The following is a 19,373-nucleotide window of genomic DNA, read 5'->3' as shown; positions in this document are numbered from 1 at the left end:
CTGTCAAACATGATGGAGGCACTGCTGTGGCACGGGCATGTACAGCTGCCAAAAACAGTGGGTCACTGTTTATTGATGATGTGACTGCTGATAAAAGAACAAATTCTAATGTGTTCAGAGTTTTACTTTCTGTGCATATTCAGTTAAATGCTACAGAACTGCATGTACAATTATGTAAAATGTACTGTTTTTTTATCTACTGAGGTGTTGCACAGAGGCAAAACTACAAAAACAAAAGTCACTGTCAACTGTCACTGTAACTATGGACCAAACGATACCACAGCAAAATTGAAAAAATTCTGGAAACTGCCTAGATTCTTTGACATTTTTGCTGTGATGGTCCAGATTTACAAAGATAGTATAAGCGCCGTGCAGGAGTTGTCACTCACCATGTGCGAGAGTGTACCTCATACCGGTACAGGTCATCCACAAGACTATACTTGTTAGCAGGCAGGGATTTGTAGCCTCCATGGACATACACACTCTTACTGCCACCGTCATACACACTGCTGTGACCATAGCCCCCCTGAACTGTGGCTCCTTTTGTCTCAGGAACTAGCCATGTGTTTGTTCCTGTGGTAAGAGTGGGAAAAGCATGACACACACTTTAATATAAGACAGGAAGTATAATACAGACTGTGTGTGACACATCTAAAACAACCAAAGAAATGACATCATTGTTTGTTTTGGGATGACTTAGCTTCTTGCTGATGCTTACATTAGAATGATGATAAAGACTTGTCCTCAGAGGTTCAAGTGATAACATGCTGTTTGAGAACTAACATAATATTGCCTCATAAATGAGCTCACTGCTTATATCTGACTCTTTCCATCACCCAGAAATCTTGTTACACCATTAGGGAACATCACTGAGACTGGATTTACAGGATACTTATAGATATCATCAAGTATTGGAATTTTCCTTTCCCATCTATTCATAGTAGAGCTTTGTAATTTTATATATATTACTGACACGCCAGTAGCACTTATATAGTAAACGCTCATAGTAACATCTAGAGGCATGTAAATGGTAAAAAACTGATTGAAAGCTTTCAAACCCACTTCCAGAGCATGTTTAGAAAGAGAGAGAGAGAGAGCTCTCATTGGAAGAACTCACAGAGCTACACTGCCATCTACTGATCGTCTAATGTACCCGTAGTCAATCCTCACTTAACTCAGAACCATCACAAAAGTGATTTATGGTAACCCCTAACAGTGGTTACAATAAATCAGCCTAATATCACACCTACAAGTCAAAGCTGTTCATTGATTCCAGCCTCTGAGTGGAGAACACATCACTCAACTCCAGCATAAAATCCAAAGTGGATATGGACCTCTGACTAACACTATTAATTATGTGTACTCATTTTCCAGCTAGTCAGCCCACACTCTGTCTCATACTCACTGATGTTGTACTCCTGCACGTTGCTGATATAGCTGTAGATGGACGAGTAACCAAAGATGACAACCATCACCACTTCTCCAGTGTCCAGCTCAGCTATGTGCGCTGAATGGCCCTCCACTGCATAAACCTGCCCATGAGCTGGAGTGCTGGGTATTCGCCGAGACCATGACTTGCTTGGTATGTTGAACACCCATAACTCATCAGTTACATTCCCAGAGCCCATCTCCAACTTTCCCCCAAACATGTAGAGATCATCCTGCACAGAGAATGAAAGTGGAACAAGGAGAAGAGAGACACAAACAAGGGGACTGTTAGGAATATAAGCATGTGAACACTCGGTAGTTGGACGAGTCTCTGGTTCGGACTGAAATTTCATCTCTGTGTGGGACAGAAAATCAGAATATACCATTTTTACTGGTATTACTGGTGTTTAAGTTGTACTGGGAGGGATTTTGGTAGGTGGATGTGTCTTTTGGGAGACGAATGTGTTTACACTGCTGGTCTTATCCACATCTAATCCTGATCCTCAAGACGCATTAAGTGACCTGGTGTAAACAGGGTCAAAATGGAGGAGCTACCTGGAGCCTTTGAAAACTACAGAAGAGCTCTTCAGGAGCAACTCAGCATCATGAGCGAACATTGACATGATTAATCACAAGGGCTAGAGCCTTTTAAAAGTGTCTGAAAGTTACCAGTTTTTAGACTTTTTGGATTTAGAGTTTTTTTTTTTTTTTTTTAAATACGGCACTGTGAGACATTTAAACTTACTTGTCATACTGACTTCAGCTCACAGCTAATTGCGCAAATTGTGCTGCAGTTTAAAAAGGCCTAATTTAGCCTCAAGCCCTTTTGTAAAGAGTTTTGTTACCTGATAGAGTGTGAGGGAGTGGCCGTATCTCGACAGAGGACCACTACTGCTGGCCACAGTGTTCCATGTGCCAGTATACAGGTTATAACTGCAAAAAAGAAAGAGAAAGATCTACAAACAGCTCTGCAAAACACAACACGTGGATACCAGTGATATCTAAAAGGATTCTAGTATGTGCCTACATAATCCAGTTTCCACAACTAGAGAGGACAGTGAATCATCTAAAGCAATAAATTTAATTTTTTGTTTTAATATTCTGCACTGGACAAGTTTTATTTGTAGCCACTCTTCACCTTTTTGAAGATTACAATTTGCTTGTCTAATGCCCCTCGTACAAATCATGAAATGGTTCCAAATGACCAACATTTCCAATGTTGATTTGCGCAGTCGTTGTTAAAACGCCGCCTTAATAAGCAAAGATTTGGACCCTAGACAGTTTTTCCAAAAACTCTTAATCAACTCTTAATACTACTTCGGACAAACAAAATACGGTGGTAAAAATACCATAGATTCCCTCCGTAGTGAAATCTCATGTCAATATGCAAAGGTTCACCATACTCACTTCAGAATCATCTGGAAGTTGCTATAGTTAAAGGTGTAGCCACCAACCACCCACATGACCTTCTCTTGAACCACTGCCTTATGGGATGCCCTGCCTAGTGATGTCCCAAAAGGCTTGACAGTGGGCATGACCCAATATGACTCTGTGGACGGCACTGTGAGAGAGCAATCCGGACCTAAGAGACACAGAGAAACAGTGAGACAAAGCATTAAGGGGGCTTACCACCTGGCACCACAGGATACAGCTTTTTGCCAACTTCCCCTCATTGCCATGAAGGGATGAATAACATGTTTACACAATCTCTGCAACTGATTCATCTTTTTCCACATCCTCTCCCACAGGGCCGTAGCAGGACTAAGCTGTAGATGCCCCTCTTTACTGATCCTTGCGGGACCAACTGATGTCACAGCTTTACAGAATTAATTGGGCCTTCTCCACATAGTTATCATCATGAGACAGCGTGATGAGCCTGCAGGGTAGAGAAGGATGCTGCAGTGTTGCAGAGATTGGGAAACACATGCACTGCCACTGCATGACCAGGAGGGGGAGACAGTATATACGGTAAGCTGTTTACTATCCCACTGCTCTGTGGGGAGGCACAACTGAATAGCTTTCCCCACATTCTTAGTGTACTAGACAATACTTAAGGAAAGGAGAGAAAACTGCGAGAGACTGCAGTACCTTGCCAGCTGTCATTGCACACACACAGCTTTTCCCCAGTGAGGTCACAGTAGCCGTGGTCCGGACTGCCACAGTTGTTTCTGCAGTAAGGGATGTCGCAGGCCTCGCCCTTCCAGTATTTATCACACTCGCAGTACACGCGGCTCGCTGCAGAGTTGGAGGTGGTGCACTTTCCATGGCCTGAGCAGTTATTTGGGCATGAGTTTATCCTTTTGGAAGACATACAGAAAAAAGGGCAGATTACTTTGTGTTTTTAAAGTAAATAAACTAATGACGTATGTAAGGCCCAAGGCATTTTTAGAGGTAGAAATTCAAAGGGAAAAATGCTGACATACAAAAGAGTGGCATGCAAAGGTTTTAGAACCCCTGGTCAAATATCTGTAACAGTGAATAGCTAAGTCAGTAAAAGCTGGCCTGACTTCCAAAGGTTAAGGATGACTTAATATATTTAACTGCCCTTTTGAGGTCTACATGATTGATGATGATATGAGCATGAACATTATTTATTTATTAAATAATTATTATTATGCCAGGGGACTGTGAAGGATATATCAGCTTGCGTCACTGCAGAATCCAAACATCACACAGGTGGTGTGATGTTTGCTTCCACAACTTGCTGATATTTAATTGATTCCATTCATCTTTTACCAGTGAAATGTTCCCTTTCCATTGTCCTAGGCAGCTGCTTAGAAGACCCCATGGCTGCTAAATATTGAAACAAGATTTGAGGGGGCAGAGTATTTGGAATGTGAATCATCTGGTCTTTTGTAGTGATGACTGTGACCAAGCCATAGCCCTAACATGCTAAAACATTAGGGTGCCCAAACTTTTGCATGTTGCTTCTTGTTTTTTTAATTCATGCTATTGTTTTTGTTTAATAACATTTATATTATTTTATTCATGATGTGGTTGCACTAGAAAGGGGAACCATACTCACGAGTAAAAAATCTCAAATCCAGTCAGGTTGTAGGCTGCGTCACTGAAAAAGTGCAGGAGTGCATAACCAGAGTAGGTCTCCACTTCAGGTACTGTCTCATTTCCAGGGACCTCTGGGACAATGAGACCACTGCAGGCCAGTTACAATTAAATACATTAGTCAACCAGATATAAAGTTTCATCCTATATTACAGTCGCAGTATAGCACCATTTATCATGCGCAGAGTTCGGGATCAATAGCTCTATTCATTACTTTAACATGAAGCATAGAGCAGAAAACACTGACTCAGCTGTAAAGAGATGAATGCCTCACCTGAACACAGCTACTAAAGGAGCATAAATGGAGTCTCCGTCGTAGACGTACATGTGGTCCCAGCTACATTCTGTTGCGAAATGGTTAAAGCGTAACCTCAGGACTGTGTTTGGGCTGCAAAACAAAAGCAATGGCTTAATTTTTCAAGCTTCCTTCTTACTGACTAATCTGTTCTTAGAATGTATTACAACAGACATGTTTCTGCCAAGTCCAGAGACTGTGGCTCAGAACGTGGCCCGCCACACCTTTCCTGACAACAGTGTGAATAATAACAGCCTGTCGGGGCTATTGTAGCATTTCTAAATAACTGGTGGACAGAAGCTGGACAGTACAGTCAAAACTTACAAGATGAAACAGGACACAGAAGGACACTTACTTGCCCTCAATCAGCCAGGTGCACTTGGTTTTGTATTTGTAGTTGATGGGGCCATCTGTTAGATACCCTGAAGGCTCTGTCAACCTGAAAGACAAAATCCCAGTTCACGGTCAAGCATAACTCAAACAAACCAGGCAGATAAACACACTAACATGTCATGATATGAAGAATGCAGAGACGAGAACACACAGAGTGCAAAGTACCACAGAAACCCTTAACAGAGTAACAGACACCCCTTAGACTATTAGAAAGTGCCATAAAGTGTTGCCTGGAATGATGCAAAAGCAGAACCACTCATTTGGCTAATAGGATGTGTAAGTTTTCTTAAACCTTTTAAGTTTTCTTGAACCTCCAGAGGACACCAAGCCTATATATATCAAAGTTTATTCTAACAACTGTACGTCCAAACTGTATGTCCATTTTGAAAAGTGTATTTGTAATGCAAGTGCTCGTTTCTCTGGTTATTCATGACCAGATGGACCCAAGTGTGTGTGGGAGCAATTCTAGGATGATTCACCGCAGCACAGACAGAAGACAAGACGCAGCCAATCCGCTTACGTCCCCCCTACGCTGCACCAGTGAGAGACATGGAGCCTGCAGAGTGACAGTGCTTGGTTCTGTGTTGCATCACCATGGAACACTCAACCTGCCTGTGCCATGGGCTGCACGGCCCAAAGCAAGCAGGCTGCATTGTTTGTCCAGAGAGAGCCTATTGTTTGTTGATGTCAGCTTAAGAGGGCGAATCTTGATGAACAATGACCTCAATATTCTGGAGACACACTCTTAATTGAACGCATTTAATGCCGCTCAGAGAGCCACAGACTCCTCCAGGCAAATTCGAAAAGGAAATCAATCAGTGTGACATTGGGAAGACCTCTTGTCCCTAAATTAATTCTAAACTGCTGTGCTGAAAGTTGTAAAAGACACCTTGAAATGGTTGGGGAGGGCTCAACATTTCGCTCTCCGTGTTGTTCATAAATTAGCATCTAAAAGCTTGACCACTTTCACAGTTCAGCTGAGCGAGTCATGAAATATTCAGAAACTCCATATTCAACAGGTGCCTAGGCATAATACATCATATGGAGCACTCAGCGTTTTGAAAACAGCAATAAATAACTTACAACAAGGAAAATAATTAGACATGTTAGACTGTCCATGAGAAGCTTGGAGAAAACCTTATTTTATAATTAGAATAGGTATTTTTCAATTTCAGTAAGAGAAAATAGTGTAATGGAGACAGGGGCACTGCCAGGGATTTTAGGCCCCGAGGAAAAAAATTACATTAGGCCCAACGACTCTGACAATTCTGCCAAAATACTCAACTGATACATTTTTTAGCCCCCCCCAAATCAGTCTCACTCCCCCCCATAAAAACAGCACCCCTGGATGGGAAAAACTAGGGATGTCCCAATCTGGTTATTTTGCCCCCTGTTTCGATCAGGGTCTCGTAATGCTGAGAATCAGCCGATACTGATCCGTTTTGTGTGTATGTATAAATAATATAGCCACACAGTCCATTCAGCTCGCAGTCCCTTTAAAACACTGCAGTAAAGACACTTTGCGTGTGTGCAGTGGTACACACTCTGGACTGATCTCGGTTTGTCGACTACTGGATTGGGTATTAAAATAGCAGATACCCGTTCCCTTCAAATCTGCCTGGAATTCCCGGTCGACTGAATGGCATTGGGTCATCAGTCCACACAACTTCTTTCCAAAATGCATCAAGCTTTTTTAGACGTTCCTTTGAAAACATCTGATGCTGCCTTTTTGAGTGCAAATGCAGGAAAGTCGTTTTCTGATGATTCTTTAATTAAGGTCATATTAGTGCAGGGGCTGCTGTACAGTACAACTTCAGAGCCTGCCAGATCTTCCTGAAGATTTTTTTGCAGTCAAATAGGGTTTCTGATTTGCCTTTCTAGCAATCCTACGTGCAGATCTTTTAGAAAGTTTTCTTGGCCTTCCAGAGCTCAGCTTGACCTGAACCGTTCCAGTTAATCTGCACTTCTTAAATTACACTACGCGGAAAGCTGAGGAAACAGCTACCTGAAATGCTTTGCCTTTTTTTTAATAACCCTCTGCTACTTTGTGAACATCAATTATTGGCAGCTCCTGGCAGCTGCTTAGAGAAACCCAGGGCTGCTTAGAGAAGCCCATGGCTGCTGATTGTCGGGACAGGGGTTTAAGGACCTTTAAAAGGTGCATCACCAAGCTATTCCTATTCCTAAAGATTATAAAACGCCATAGCTCTAACAAACAATTAAGCATCAAGGCTTTGGACAAACTTATGAGAGCTCATTTCTCTTGCTACTAATCCCATTTAAAATGTTGAAAATGTTGATCTTCTACTCACTTAACTTCTCACAGTAACACAAATGTTGACCAGGTACACAAACTTTTGCATTCCACTGTAAATAGTGACAACCTCTTTATATTATCCAATGAAAATATAAAAACAGGTTTGCTTTCACTCACTGATTTAAAAGTGTGGCCAATTAACATGTAGCCTTGACGTCTCTTTGCTCCATATTCCTGATCTCTATTATCAAGCGGAGAGCAATTTTAAGAGCAGTGAAAGACCATAATCAAGGCTTGCCGCTTCCTCTTGCCTGCACAAAGGGAGGACACACCATTCTGGTCCAGTTGTGAGAGAGCACTCATAGAAAAAGACTTTCTTGGAATGTGGGTAGACAGACAGTGGCCATGGGAGCGGGAATAGTGAAGAGAACTTTAGGTGAGTCGATGGTTCAATTATTCACCAAGTCTTCATGAATGTTTTATAGAGCACTTTTACTGCAGATATATCCACCGGGCAAGCCCTATATCTAGCCAAGCAGCTCTGGCGCTGTCATAGGATGAGGTTTGCATAGCTAAGCTCCAGGGCAAGTTTCAGGCACTCAAGCCAGGAGGTACACAAAGACTGGTATTCTAACATATGCCCAGGGCTATGATACAAGCCAGCTCTCGTGCTCAGTGTTGACAATCTCTGGAAAAAGGTCAAGACAGCAAACTGGTGTGGCTACAACCCCAGTGTGCACTTAGGGTGGGAGGTCATGTTTGCAAGGCCTGAAATGCAGATACGTTGGTAAGTCTTATACGGTATATATATAGGTCATATATAGGTAATGAATCGGGTTGTGGATAACTCAGAATTTGCAAATTTGCAAAGCTAGTGGATAACAAAGTCCCCAAAGTCCCCCAAAAAAATCCCAAAGGTCAGACAGGTGTCAAGATTTATTATCAGTGTATTAATCTGAGGATGATAGCATGGTTCTACATATCAAGACAGACTAGCTTTTGCACTACAAATGTAATATGGTCATTTTGCATAGCTGCCCACTTGAAAATGTGCTCATCATCATAAAGTGTTTCGGAGATGCATATGACCTGGTGGAGGCCCTATTATAGCATGGGCACACATGGCTGCCACTGAAACTAGATGTGACTGCTGATAGAAGCAGCAGGATGATTACTGAAGTGTATTGTGACAAGATTTAGTGCTGCAAAACCAATAGGACAGCACTTTACTGTACAAATTAATCTCAACCCAATTTAGCATGCTTTTCACTTATAAAGACAAAACTGGCAGAAAGGGGAACCCATCCTTATCTGGGTTATAGCTTAATTACCTTATTCACTGTCTAACTGTATTAGTTTATTGTATTGTATTATTATATTGTGTGCCAATAATACATCATATAATAATAAATCTGTGTAACCATAAACCAACACCTGTTGCATTGTTTATTACTCTAACCTGCAGTTAAGGCATGACTTATAGTTCTTTAATGATCTTTGGGTATTCATGTTCGAACTGCTTAAATAAATACCAAACCAAATTAAATCAAATCAAAAATAAATAAATAAATGAATGAATAAATAAAAAGAAAAAACTCAAACAGCAGTTTCATCTAGGGCAGATTCATTCACATGTAAATTCACAACACACCTTAATGCAAAACGAGGCAAGGCACCATACTTGATTTTTCGTTGGAATGGTTGTTATGACTGTTGGCCTCTGCCTCTGTGAAGTGAAAGAGGGAGTGTCCTTAAAGCATGAATCAGAGTCTGGACTCAAGTTTGTTTCAAAACAACACAACCAAGAAAGAAAAAGAAAAAAAAAACACCCTCCTGCATCCAGTGACCAAGCCTGAAGTTCTGTTGATCTGACATCACTCAACACTACACTGGCTTCCATTTGCACAAAACCAAACTCTGCAGAGAGAACCTTTACGTGACCCCCGGAGGGATAATCTGGACAGATCTGGGGCACTAAACTGTGTAACGCTTTGTGAAAATGTAGCATTAGACGACAAAAAGAAAAAAACACTTGATTTGAATGAAATGGAGCTCCTCCATATGACAAAGCACAACGTCTGCGGTGCTCATTTTAATCAGACTTTTTAAACAAAGGACGCCAAATTCCTGTAGATCTGACTGTGCTTATGAACCCCACCAGACACAAGTGAGTAAAGATCAGTCTAAAAATAGCACAGTGATCATGACAACTGGCCTAGCTTAACCCAAATACCAGTTTGGCTTGCCTCAGTCGCTAGTCAGCAGTCTAGTCCATGGTCGATTACTCAACACCTCAGACCTCAAATAAACAAACTGCAGCATTGATCAGAAGTATGTACGTACTCATTTAAGAGAATGTCATAGTACATAAACAAATGCTAACTTGTAATGTACATACCAGGCAGCTAGTCTGGCAAATTTACTAAAATATTTAGTAAAAATGCAATAGCTGTGACAGATGTGGAAAAATGCTATAAAGTACAATGATTTTTATTCAACATTTACTGCAACATCTCTTATCAGGCCTAAGTAAACTGTTTCTAATGAAACCTGTAATTGGTTAGTGCTGATAATATCCACACTTTGCACAAGAAAACGTATTGTTCATTACAATAACATAAATGTCTTAACATTACATTAAAATCTCCTCATATTTTCACCTCCATGTATTACATATTTAGTTCATACAACAAAACAAATTGTCAAAAGTCAATTTACCAAATCTTCACAGGTTCTATATGACTCTACATAAAATTTAATGTGAATGAATGATGTGAAAAACAGGTCCAGGCACAGCCTTTCACAGACAAGCAGTTCTACAGTATCCAAAAGCTTATAAATGATTCTTAAAATGATGTTTAAAAGGTAAATGCTGTCATCCAAAGCATTCAAACATCTCACAACCAAGAGGGGGAAAAAACATTTTTCAAATGACTTCATACTCAAAATTACTAGAGGCAACACTTACTACCGACCATGAAACAAAACTGTCCTCTAAAGTGTTCCAGTAGTCTGTAATATTGAGGTGTCACAGCATTAGAATGACTGCACAGGTAACAAAAATAGAATATAGGGGACGAGACAACACAAAGCAAAAACATGGTCAACTTGTCTATGGGTAACATTTGAGCTTTGAAATAATAAACACATTTACATCATTGCATGACCACTTCAGAATTTTCCACAGCAGTGTTATAAGAGGCTGTAATCACACAACTGAGAAGCAAGCAGGCAAAAAACACCATTAAACACTGGGATCACAGACCACAGTATTTTCTACCACTCTCAAACAAGCAGTCTCTAAACCCTTTTGATCTAATTATTATTAAATGCATCAAGAAATACATTTACCTTAAAGATAAGAGAGAGAACATGGGCCAGTGTAAAACAGTGACTACTAAGTTCCTGCAAGCCATCATGCAAGCCATCTACAAGTTCTGCCTGTCAATCACTTGAATGTTCATAATTTACTGTAATGGGAAGTGATGGTAAAGGTAAAAAAAAAAAAAAGTAAAAGTGCACTGTACAATGTACTGCAAAATGTGTCCACCGCATTTGAACACACACACACACACACACACACACACACACACACACACACACACACACACACACACACACACACACACACACACACACAGAACTAGGGCTAGGGTCAGTGAACACACACACAGAGAGCAGTGGGCAGCCAACTCCAGCGCCTGGGGAGCAGAGAGGGTGAAGGGTCTTGCTCAAGGGCCCAACAGTGGCAGCTTGCCGAGCCCAGGTATCAAACCCACAACCCTGTCATCAATAGCCCAGAGCTCTAACCGCTGAGCCACCACTGCCCCTAAAAGCATATAAATGGATGAATAGATGTCTGGGGAAAAGATAGAGATATTTTCCTTCTGCACAACTGTCTATAGATTCCTTTACTCCAGTCAAGGAAAAATTCATATAGTCATTAACCTGTCCAAGTGTGAAAATGAGACTTCAACAAAATCCAACACTTCTGTTATCAGTTCCTTCAGACAATGAGCTCCAAAGAGGACAGAACCGAATTCATTCATGCCTCAATTTTTAAAAACTGCTCCTTCTTTGTCATTAATTAGGTGTCATTCACCATACAGCCTGCTTGCCACCGAAACCCCTAAACTATCAATATGAGGTCCAGTGTGTCCCAGACATGCAAAATGACCAGAACAGACTTTTGCGTTTTCATGACATCTATTGAGAAGCAGTGGTCAGAACAGTGAAACAACAAAAGCACGTCCACATGAAACAAAGTGGCTTCTCATTAAGATCTCTCACACCTTGCTACGAAAGGCGCATTGCTGTCAAGTAAGTGTAGGCAACTGCCTGCTACTAGCTTCAGGTAACAAAATTTTGTTTCCAGACTAATCAGAGCAATAAAAATCAGGTGCAGGAAAGTGTGTACACATAGCATAGTAGATGGGGAACAGGAGGTAGTAGGAACAGTCTATGATGAAATAAGCAGTAAAATATCAGTGGCTGCATCCCATTTGCACACTATTACTAGAAGATAAATACTATATACTAGTCTTAAAACAGCAGGCTAGACAGGTCAGTATACAAAATATTAGCATACTAACTCGTTGGTTATGCCACCACTGTTCTCCTGGCACAGTAGCCACTGCACTTAAATTGCTGTCTGATGATTCTTTCCTAATTTGTCCAGACGCGAGTTGCTCCTCCCTTTCCATATTGCATTGCATTGTGAGAGAAGTTTCCATCACAACCATACCCAAAAAGCTGACGAGCTCCAGAGAGGTGGGCCAAAGCAGCGTTAGGAGTCTTGCCCAAGGACTCCTAGTTTAGCATAGTCACCAAGACGAGGAATCAAATCCAAGGCTCCCACAAGGTGAGGTACCTCACCAGCAGGTACTGGTGTTATGCATTGCGCCACACCAACCACATTTCCATACAGCAACCACTATTACATACTACATACTGAAAAACTAGTTGCTATTACTAATTAGTAAGCAAGTGGGACCCACCCAATGTTTCATGTGATTCCACACACATACCCTAAAACTGTCCAACAACGCAGACATGACGTCCTCGTCCGAAATTCTCAATAGCAGAAATGTATGTAAGGTGTTTTACTTGCAAAACAGCGAGTTATATGTTATAAAGAATAAAGGAAAGAAAGATAGATTAATGAACTTGAGAACAACTACAGTCACTACCGTGATGCTCATAAATCTAATTCTCACAATATCAGGTGATTCCAAACTTTCCAACAACTTGGAGCTCGTGCTTGTAAGATTTGCATTATGTTCATCACTTTTTGTCCACTGCTCAAATGTTTAACCCATACTGCGCACACGGAACCGTGTCAGTGCAAACAGGCGTACCGTTACACCACTTTTCAAAACACTGTATTGACAAAAAGTCCTCTTGACAAAAAGGGCTGCTCGCCGATTTAGAGCGCAAGATTCCTTGGTTATGGATTGTGCTCATTGGTTCAAGAAACATGTGGCCTTACTTTGGCATCACACAACCAGTGGTGTTTTATTATATCCCCAATGCTGCCAGCACTATAAAATTCAAGAACAAGAGGGAAAATAAAATAAGAAGAATGGGTAAGAGTGATGGATGCTGGCCAAAATTACCCATAGTGGTCAGCCAGCGCACTGGCCAACGTAATTAATGACAACTGCTTTTTATTTAGAAGAGCAGCATGAATGAAAACAGATACGGCCAGTTAAGGACATCTCCAGCAAGAAGAGATTATTTATGAAAACAGATTTTTTCATATGATGTTAAAAATAGATGTACTTCCTGCATCATTACATCGTGAATCTGTTGACCACTCAGTCAAGCCACCCATCAGATCAGACATTCAGGAGGAATAAGAGTAGGTCCTTGGCTTTCTTATGTTCACATCTTTAAATCTTGGATACTGAGTTCTGAGATATCTATCTATCTATATATATATACATATATATATATATATAAATAATTTTATATTGCACTCCCTGTGCTCTTGTTTAGTGGAAATCCCATCTGAAACAACTCAATATTTCTTCCGTGTTGTGTATACACTATAGCTGAATCACAAATGGCTCTCTACTTACTACATAGTGCACAACACTGTCATAAAACTGTTGCTACTTCTCTCAGCAAACTTAACATTATACAGATCCTATCCAAGCAATTTCTTAGAAAAACCTGTACACCTAAACATTTATTCCATTATCTAATCCGCTAATGGATAAAATCACATATGGACCAACAGCTTCAGGTAACGTTCCCATCAACTATCAGAATTGCAAAACATGTTATCTCAGTGATTTTGAGGGCAGCATGATTGTTGGTGCCAGAGGAGCTAGTTTTAGTATTTCTAGAACTGCTGATCTGCATTTTTAGCACAACAATCTCTGGAGTTTATTCAGAGCAAAGTAATAAAGAAGAAAAGAAAAAAAAACAGTAAGCACCAGATCTGCAGACAGAAATGTTAATAAGGTCAACAGAGAATGGCAAGCTGACAGAAAAACTACGGTAACGATAGCCACTCAATTTATACAAATAAAAATCTCAGAATGCACACGTTGATCCTTGATCTGGATGGGCTTCAACAGCAGACGACCACATTAGGTTGCAATTCTATTAGCTAAGAACAGAAAACTTAGGCTGCAGTGGGCACGGGTTCACGAAAACTAGACAGCTAAAGACTGTAAAAAACATAGCCTGATTATAAGGGCAGAAGGGCCATACAAACGGTCCAGGATGGTGCTAATGTAGTAATAGGTAAAGGTTTTATTGAGCCTGTGAATATCAATCATTCAAAAGAATGTTTACTACGTCTTGTGGACTCTATACCACACACAATAAAAGCTGAATTAAGAACAAAATAAGGACCTAAACATGAATACGGATTTACACAACTGAGCATGTTAACTGTCTCTATTCACTATTTCACCAACAACCAGGAAAAACCTGACAAACCTGAAGCAAGAATAGCGCTGGCGAAATATTACTCATAACTATTATGCAAGACAAAAAGGCGTTACTGGGAAATCAAGTGCATGATCTGGACACACTTTATCCTGATTATCCGGAGGGTGGTGTTTTCATTTTACAAAAAATAAAATGTTCTTGAATGCACACCCAATGCAGCATGTTTCCTAACTGTTACCTGGTAGAAATGAGTACCTGGTAGCCTGTGCCGAGTTTTTGGGCTTAGCTACTAAAGTCGTACACACTTGACCTCTCGTAACACACACTAACCATCTGCTCGAGACCAGACAGAAGCAGAACAGTTTTACAAATAAGCTAAGCTCCTATTCTCAATGTTCGCACTAGTCTTAAGTCTAAATTAAGTAGTGTGCTCATAAACCTGCTCAAATTCATTAGCAAAAGATTGCAACACCTCTTGCTGGAGGCTTCTGTTGCTTCTTCCTGAACAGCATAGCTGGCACTACTAAACACATCTGAAGATCACACTGTGGGCTAAATGAAAACAACAAACACACTACCACATTTAAAGTACTTACTATTAGCCTAAAGTCACTACATTAATCACATTATCTGTTTTACAATGGCCCCAATTAAGAATGAAACCTGTTGCCTTTTTAAATAACACTTAGGAAACACAAACAAACTTTTACATAAATTCAAGGTTCTTTAAACCTTTATAACATTCTTTAAACTCGCATTTCTTTCCTCTGCTAGACACCTCCACTTTCCACTTCACAGCAGACAATAATCGCCTGTCTAAATTTACTTTAGCGGCCCACAGTGTTATATTGTAAGTGACTGGCTAGACGATTTTACTCCTCACGTCTAGCCATAATAATATGACACCAAAGAACTGAACAATCTATGTATTACCATTTATCTAATATATAAATATATAATGAATTTTTTATTTGATCACTCTCCACTTCCTCTCCATTTTCACTCTTATGCTTGCATTAACTTTCCAAAATCAGCAAAGTATACCCTGATCGGCTGCAGACTAACCTTGCCTGCTGTGCGACAGCCTGTTAGTGTTGTCCATTTTGATCTACATTGGAAAACATGTGATGGAAGTTGCTTAAAGTTCAACAACTTACATTTGTCACTGTTGCTGATGGAACATTTATCACAATAAAAATCTATAAATAAAATTATATTTTGATGTGGGAGCTGTGGGGTGAAATTTTTGTGTACATGTCTACAGATGCGGACAGAACACAAATTAATAAACAGATAAATACTGGGACTATGTTCATTTGGATTAGTATTAAAGAGACAAGGCCCATACACAAAGAAAAAACTAACAGTGTAATAACCCATCATCACAAACACTCATCTGGAGAACCAAAAAAATACATAAACAAATATTAGTCTAATGTAAACATCTCTCTGATGCCAATATTTTAAAATCAATCATCTGCCAATACTGATGTTATTCTGATATCATCACAAATCCCCACTAGAAATGTTATTTCTGTCACTATCCCGGTGCAAATTATTCACCCAGAAGTGCCAAGCTGTAAGTCTTTACATTTGGATTTGATCTATAAGAAAGAAAAAATATTTTATTTTTATTTTTTTTTACAAAATTCTTCATATCAGACGAGCTCTAAACTAGAGCTGGGCGATATGGTAAAAATACCGCATCATAACATCAGACATTTTGACAATACACTGTATTCATCACGATACATGTAATTACAGGCTAAATACATCAGTAACGACAGATTCTTAAAAAAATACTCTCCCCTTCTGAATACAGTGATTTATATTCACCATCTGCTGCATTTCTTCCAATTAAATCAGACCAATTACACTGTTGGTAATGAAACTTGTAGTTGATCTGTGTTCTTGAAGCACTAACAAGATCCTCAATGTGCTTAGAAAAGCATCGTTTATTACAATCACAAATTTATCATGATCCAAAAAAATATATATAATCATCATACTGTCCAGCCCTATCTAAACCCCATCCCCTGAACTCAGACACAGTTATTTACACAAGTCAAACTCTGCCAAAGCCCTACATACTTCATTTAATTCAGCAATTTAGAGCGCAAACAAATACACTGCAGTAAGACAATCAAACACACTGAAATCAACACAAAGCAAGGGTCACACAATGTGAAAACAATTAGCCAACACATTTCAAGCATACTATTTGTTTCCCTTTACAGTTTATCACAGATTTTACTAATACGTGCTTGCTGAACACCACTTTCACTTTGTATTTGTGAACTCAAAAACCTTCCTAAATCCTAAAAACCCAGTTAACCCAGTAAAACCCAGTAAAACCCTCAGGATCTTATTCTTGAGCAGAGCTGCTCCTTTATATGGGCATAGTGAACCAGGAGAGATACAGCGTTAACCGTGACCTTGTTGTAAGAGCAAGCTGGCTACTGCTGGGTATATGTGAGATTAGTGATAAAAAGGCCTGACTGTATTTTCTAATGTACTGTCAAATATGTCAAATTCTATTATTTCTCATGAACCAGTGCTTTCACCCTACCTCTGAGTTCATGTTTTAACTAAGGGTAATGTTCACTTGCCTACTCCTTAACTCCCTCAAACGTCTGCCGGCTCATTTCTGACAGTCTAAGGAAATGCCGATGCCAGTTTTGAGTATTGCTCAGGATAAGAGAATACCTCTAAAGTTTTCCAGCTGGAATTAATGTGTCCGTGCGAAGTCTAGGTATTAACAACAAGCCTAAAACACAAGAACTGAACCCATACCATAAAGTGCCACACCACCAAAGCTATTCTAGAGTTTGGGAGCTGATAGCTGATGGGTAAAACAGCACACGCTGAAGCAACCGAGGGCTGAAGTTCCCCTTCCGTGGACTAGAAGATGAACTATGGAGAACTTCTCACCACATTACAGTTCAGCTTTCACCAGAGAGGAAACAAAAGGGTGTGCAGTGCATCAGTACTCATTCTTATACTCACTTGAATCTTCCCTGACAGTGTTGACACTGGTCCCCAACCCATCCTCGGTCACAGACGCAGGATCCGTTGACACATTTCCCAGACAGACAGTTCTTCTCACAGGTTTTAGAGGGGGAGGCATCCGTGAGGAGCACCAGGTAGAACATTGCACACAGCAATAAATATCTGTTCATGCCCTGCAGTCCAACGCAGGTACGAGTGTCCCGTCTGAGGGCAATCAGCTCAGTCCTGAACATTTTCGCAGCATCCATTTTACTGCGTGTTTACTCCGAGGGCCTTTCTCTGACGGGCTTCGTCCCGGCTTCCTTGGTGCCCAGATTGTTTCAATTAGCAGAGGGGGGATATCCACTGGGAGATCATGGACAGTCCGAGAATGACATGAGCCTCGCTCGCTCAGAAAGCCGATTCCTGCTCTACCTGAAATGTAATCACTCAGGTCGTGGCAAAACACCCGTGTGTGTCAATAAAATCCATCGTAAATAAAGCGCGGATCCACGAGATCACCTCCTCTGCTCAGATAACTGCTGGTTTGCCTCATTGTTGTCTGTTGGAACAAGGGGATGAATTCCCTGCGTTAGTTAGCTGAAGCTACCTTCTGCAGTTACGGGTGGGAAATTCCCCAAAGCTTACAATACAGCCAAAATACCGACAGGGACACATTGCTCCAAACTATATGTGTGTGTCAGAGTGGGAGCACAAGTGTAACCTTCACAGCAATGTAAAATTATCCTCATTCAGCTGTTACAGAAGACCCTCAGCAGCCATTTTAAAGCGTAAACAACTGGCTAGCTAACATTAACGCTATACGACCACAGGGGTAGCTAGCTAGCTAGCGCGCTAGCGTCTCAAGGTTTAACAGCGAGTCTCGCTTTTCAACATCACCACGAACTCCACAGATATCCCTACAAGGTGTAGATTTACCAGTTCCAACAATCATCTCTTTCGCTGGAGAGGCCGGAACCGGGCAAGGCTGTGCTCCCAGCAGCAGCAGTGAATAACATGGATGTTGTTTCTGGTGCTCTCCGTTAAGGGATTTGGCAAACCTGGACAATTAATCGACTCGCGCATCGTCTCTTTCTCCACTGGACCGCGGGATTCAAAGCTGACTCTTCGGCTTTTGGCAGCATTACTGTCTCTTTTAGTCCACTCGGTCAAACCCACGCAGTGTGTCAGTAGTCTGGTCCCACGACCACCCCCGGACCCGGGCTGAACTAGCCTCTGCTAACGGGTTTAGCAGGGGGCTGCTGCTGCTGCTGCTGCTGCTGGGCGCTCCTCAGGTTGGAGCAAACTCAACGCAGGCACGGCTGCGCATGCGCACCATATTTAAAGAGACACTGAGGGGCCGGGATGGTGCTCTGCTCAGCGCAGCGCTTGGTACGGAGCAAAAAGGACGACTGAGGGGGTATTAATTAAGGGGGAACTGAGGGGTAAATTAACCAGATTTTACTTCCCAGTTTTGTAAGTTTCAGAGGTTAAATAGTAAAAAAAGTCACTCAGGGAGGAGGATTTCTTCACAGGAGCAGTGATGGGAACCATGGTCTTCTTGTTTTTTTAAAAACCACCAGTGAACATCCTCAGCTCTTCTGAGTTTGTAAAATAGTGGAAAATCTGAAAATCTAATTCAGCTCTCCCCAGGCCATGTGAACCTGCACCATATATGGATTAAAAACAGACTATATGAAAATATTTGATAATGTCTTGATTGATTGTTATTATGAAACACACTATATGTTTCTCTGAACACAGTGTTGATATTATTAGTGCTTAAAGAACACATTTCATTACAAAAGGCATAATTAGCTCTGTTAATTGAACTGATTGAAGTGTAGCATATTTTGAATATAAAGAGTCATTGTACTAAATACAGGTAGTATTTACAAAGCAGTTTTTAAAAGCGGATAAAGATGCATTTTGTCTGTTTTTCTGCTAAAGATGCATTTTGTCTGTTTTGTCTGCTAAAGATGCATTTTGTCTGTTTTTCTGCTAAAGATGCATTTTGTCTGTTTTGTCTGCTAAAGATACATTTTG

The 19,373-nt window shown here is 40.7% G+C and overlaps 1 protein-coding gene across 1 annotated transcript in view; it reads right to left on the bottom strand.

The window, feature by feature from the left end:
- atrnl1b (attractin-like 1b) overlaps positions 1 to 18,628 on the bottom strand; it is a 95,221-nt gene extending 76,593 nt beyond the window's left edge. The window contains exons 1-9 of the mRNA XM_072666941.1: positions 17,346 to 18,628; positions 5,142 to 5,225; positions 4,766 to 4,879; positions 4,454 to 4,582; positions 3,517 to 3,725; positions 2,836 to 3,010; positions 2,274 to 2,361; positions 1,406 to 1,661; positions 390 to 573 (exon numbers count right to left, since the gene is read on the bottom strand). Of these exons, the coding sequence (XP_072523042.1) occupies positions 390 to 573; positions 1,406 to 1,661; positions 2,274 to 2,361; positions 2,836 to 3,010; positions 3,517 to 3,725; positions 4,454 to 4,582; positions 4,766 to 4,879; positions 5,142 to 5,225; positions 17,346 to 17,596 (1,490 nt within the window). The 5' untranslated portion in view covers positions 17,597 to 18,628. The remainder of the gene's footprint in view (positions 1 to 389; positions 574 to 1,405; positions 1,662 to 2,273; positions 2,362 to 2,835; positions 3,011 to 3,516; positions 3,726 to 4,453; positions 4,583 to 4,765; positions 4,880 to 5,141; positions 5,226 to 17,345) is intronic.
- Between the last annotated feature and the right edge of the window lie 745 nt (positions 18,629 to 19,373).

The sequence above is a fragment of the Salminus brasiliensis genome, chromosome 22 (assembly GCF_030463535.1).
Source record: "Salminus brasiliensis chromosome 22, fSalBra1.hap2, whole genome shotgun sequence".
NCBI classification, from domain to species: Eukaryota; Metazoa; Chordata; class Actinopteri; order Characiformes; family Bryconidae; genus Salminus; species Salminus brasiliensis.
Note: the sequence above shows the minus strand (reverse complement) of the source record. Positions and strands in the feature narration are given on the sequence as shown.